Source organism: Anneissia japonica, unplaced genomic scaffold (genome assembly GCF_011630105.1).
Source record: "Anneissia japonica isolate Jap-2015-1 unplaced genomic scaffold, ASM1163010v1 scaffold75423_len5798_cov113, whole genome shotgun sequence".
Taxonomy (NCBI): Eukaryota; Metazoa; Echinodermata; class Crinoidea; order Comatulida; family Comatulidae; genus Anneissia; species Anneissia japonica.
The window spans coordinates 211-4,637 of record NW_022691911.1 but is presented as its reverse complement, the minus strand read 5'-3'; the positions used below and the strand labels follow the sequence as shown (position 1 = coordinate 4,637).

The 4,427-nt window shown below is 35.6% G+C and overlaps 1 protein-coding gene across 1 annotated transcript in view; it reads left to right on the top strand.

Moving 5' to 3' along the window:
* LOC117100144 (tRNA-splicing ligase RtcB homolog) overlaps positions 1–3,672 on the top strand; it is a 4,135-nt gene extending 463 nt beyond the window's left edge. The window contains exons 2-3 of the mRNA XM_033239719.1: positions 817–927; positions 3,484–3,672. Of these exons, the coding sequence (XP_033095610.1) occupies positions 817–927; positions 3,484–3,633 (261 nt within the window). The 3' untranslated portion in view covers positions 3,634–3,672. The remainder of the gene's footprint in view (positions 1–816; positions 928–3,483) is intronic.
* Positions 3,673–4,427: the final 755 nt, after the last annotated feature.

Here is a 4,427-nt window from a genome sequence, read left to right as displayed (position 1 = left end):
TTATGTCATCATCATTCCTGATGATGACTAATTAATGTCGAAATATTGAATCCCAACACGATGGCGTGTATTTCAATACTTGGAGTATGTATTATACTTCCAAATCTTTTCTAATAAGGGCTTAACAGGAGGTGCAGTGTATACATCTGGCTCATGTGCACTTTAAAGAACTCATTGCGTCTTTCGGAAGAGTAGGGGGTTTCCCTGATTCTCTGGTTCATTTCAGCCCCCTGTCGTTTTGGAATGCACCTCTGTACAGCAGATACGGTAGTCGAGGACCACGGCCATACACAATTCAGCACAATGACGCTGCGAGTTATGGGTTATTTACCAGGTTGAAAGCCAAAGTTTCATTAGAAAGAATGACTTGTGAGACAAATTGACCTTCCATGTCTATCCACCCAACAATTTTTTCTTAGCCTTTATCAAATTTTAGAAAATGGTTGGGAGAAATGAGTAACAACTACAAATGGGAAAAATGTACATACACAGTTGCTCCTTTAATGTCTGTGTGAGTGGTGTTCAGCGCTTTTGAAGCTTAGCATTGTCGTGCTATATTTATAACTTATTGCTATTATTGACCCCTTTGTAAAGCTACATTTTCATTAGACCCAATAACGACACGACAACCACACGATAAAAATGTGCTTAGTGTTGAAGAATATAAACAACGCAATCATGTGTGTTGTGTCATTATTGTGTCTAGTGTAAATGTAGCTTTAAGCATTAACGTTCTGTACTCTTCTGAAAATGATGGGGAAAATGGCAAAAGTTGGTCAATCGAATCTATTATGCAGCTGTTTTTTTTTTTGGTAGTTAACAGGACAGCCAGTGTTGATTGGAGGAACAATGGGTACTTGCAGCTATGTATTGACAGGAACTTACAAAGGCATGCAAGAAACCTTCGGCACAACATGTCATGGAGCAGTAAGTCTTTGTGATATTTAATTTTTCTATCCAACAGTGCATGAACAATGCTGTAGCCAGGATTTTCAAACAGTGTAGGACCCAATTCAAGAGTGGACCCAATTTGAACTAATTTTTAACACGTTTTTTGACTGTTGTATACCCAGTTTTTAAACTGTAGATTATTGGCAGTAGTGACAGGAAATGGGAGGAAGACGGGGAGGCCAAGCATCCCCCTTCTCTGAAATGACACTCCTTATAAAATTATTTTTCTTGTTCTTTAATAATTTTTTTAATTTGCCATAGTTAAGTGTTAAAACCTCTCAGAACTGTGATTGGCTGGAATGTAAAAAATATGAATCTTCTTCACCCCAGTCCATCATGTTTGGGAATGAGGTTTAAAAAAATTAAAGATTTGCAAACTTTGGATGGCTGGAAATGGCACTCTCAGACTTAAAAATATCAGTTAATTTGTTGCAAAAACATAGAGATGTCTAGGGTTGAGCATCAGAAAAGTCCCCATCCACCTCAGCCCCAACTTGGGCTGAGGCAAAAAAAAAATTATGATGTGGCAAATCAAAATGTCTAGAAATTTCTTTCTCACATACTTTAAATATTTCTGTTTATGAAAAACTTTTATCAGAGGGGAGGCAATTACTAGGAGAGTTTACATTCACTTCAGCCCCACCATGGTTGACAGAATGGAATACTCCATAAAGGTCTGTTCAGATAAAATTAGTCTCAATTTAAGGGGTAGGAAGGAAAGTTGTAATTATGTGAACAGAATGTTGGCTCACATGATTTGAACCCAGTACCATAAAATTGTAGGGTGAGCACCTCTATTACCAAGCAATAGCTCCATTCAGTTAAAACGTCAGTTACTAAAGCTTGAAAAGTACTTATTAAAAATTTCCAAGCCAAGACAGAAGAAAGAAGAGTTTTGATTGGCTAAACTGTCAATGCACTGTGGGTAACTTGGTAATTATGGCATATGATGTACTATAATATAATATGTTAGTTTTTGGGTTGATTACTGTGTGTTTGGTAATCAGGTTGTATAATATGATACAAAGCATTCCATTTGCATTATGGGATACTTGTCGCATTACTCAATTTCAGATATGTCATTTGTCATGTGATAAAGGTGTGGTACATATTCTGATAACAAGTTCTCCTCTCGGGCGTGAAACCTTCATCCTGTCGCATTCTATTCCAACAAATACCATTTTCGTACTTCATCAAACTAGTTGAAAAGGTTGTTCAGCTAGTGAATGAGTTTCAGTTTAGGGTAACATTGTAAAGCATTGTGATTGGTTAACATGTGTAACAAAGCAGACTGTACATAATAACATTTTGTATTCCAAAATTGTTGGAAATCCCAGACAATGTAAAAGTGTGTGGGAAGAAGAAAAGGCTGTCATTTTCTGGTTCAGATTTGTACAAATTTCAAACATATTTCTTTTTTTCCAAATAAATCTCCATACACAAGCAAAGTGGCTGCCATTTTACTGTTGTAAAGCAACCTCAGATTTTGAAATGAATAAACACAATTATCATATTGCAGCAAATGAGTTTTAAAGATATATTTTAAATGCTCAATATTTTTTAATTTCATTGCTAAGGATATTTTTCAAAAATGTGCTACCATGTTTATGTTCATTATCTGTGATGCATTTGGTGTTAATGTATGATTAGATCTAATTTTACATGTCAAATTGTTGTGTTTGCCATTAATTAATGATCTGTAAGTTGAATTTTATCTAAGTAAAACAATTTTTCAATGCCATTTTGGATTTGACTTGGCAAGTTCAACTGTAGGGTGATAGTCAGTTCATGATCTCAGATGCAAGCATTTTTTTTTTTTATTCTAAACCATAAATAATCATGAGTTATTAATACATACAGCAGTAAAACTCACTTCATAGATTTTGGTAAAACTATAAATATATTTGGATTTTTTAAATAATGATATAAATATATTTTTATGTTAAAATACTGTAAAATTACTGTCTTTGACTCAGCTACCATTTGTGCAGCTTAAGTTTACAATATTCCTTTTCAGGAAACAGTTCACTTTTTGCCATCATAGAATAGCCGAATCTTGTAGGAAGGTCATAGGTCAAACATGTACAGTACGTTCTGTTGGTAGCCTGGCTAGACTGTGAATTGCCAGGCATAAACTTGTGTTGGTTCATACAGAATTCACACAGCACAGATTATGATCGTCATGCATGTAACATTCGCAATTTGTTTTACCGTCTGTATTCTCAGCGAAGAATCGCTTAATTCACTGAATGGTCAGATTATATTTTGTTCCTCAACAATTTTTGAAAATATAAATTGACGCATCAACGTGTCGCACAGCAGTGTAGTTGCATTCAATGTGGATTGCAATAAGGAATTTCGTACGTTCCTTTGTTTTTTTTAACCTCTTTCATGTACTGGTCGTCAAAATCTGTAGGTCAGTCTTCATACTGTACAGTATATCAAATTCATTGGTTAGTAATTCAATACCATAATCATTGTGCTAAAAATTTGAAATTATTACTCAAGATGTTTTTAATTTTTCCTTGTTAGGGACGTGCATTATCGCGGGCCAAGTCCCGAAGGAATATTGACTATCAACAGGTTCTTGACAAGCTCTCTGGGCAGGGAATTTCAATCAGAGTTGCATCACCGAAGTTGGTCATGGAGGAGGTAAATTCATCAAGAATTCCATTTTATTAACTTTCCATACACTTGCTTTGTCCCTGCATTACACTTTCTTTCCTGCCAGGGGCATATTTTGAGGAGGGGTGTACTTTACCCTCCCCACTCTATAAAATTTTATCAACATGTATGGGTTTTTTTTTTACGACTTAAGTAGTTGGCTTAAATTTAAACTTTTTAAGACCTCTCTCAATAACAACACACGTCATGAAGGGACCCTGGTCTACACTTGCTATACACCTATTATTGTTACTTCCTACTTGCTCTACACTAGCCCCCCCTGTCGGGGACTTTAGCCCCTCCGTCGGGCAGGTCCTGGCGCCACCACTGCGAAGGGCTAATGTAGCGGTCCTCAAAATTTCATCAAGTATGGTTTTTGTTTTTTATGACTGAAGTAATACTAAGGTAAGTTGGCCTAAATTTAAACTTTTAAGGTCTATGAAGAGACCCTCTGGTGTACATTTGCTATACACTTGCTTATTGCTGTTTCTTGTTTGCTTTAAATATCCCTGTTCTACTTTTGATGTACACTGGCAGTCTACACTTACTCTACCCCAACTCTTCCCCAGGTCTTCCCCAGGTCTACAATTTTACCCCAACTTTATCACAGCTTTGCACCAATTGTACTATTTTATCATGTCTATAATAATGATGATGACAGTGCCATTGTCTAAGGCATTAACAGACAATAATGATGATAATGATGACAATATAATGGTGATGACAATAAATATAATGAATAGGAATGATAATGATACAATATTACAATATTGCTTTAATTTTATTTACACAACTTGGTGTAAATACAATTG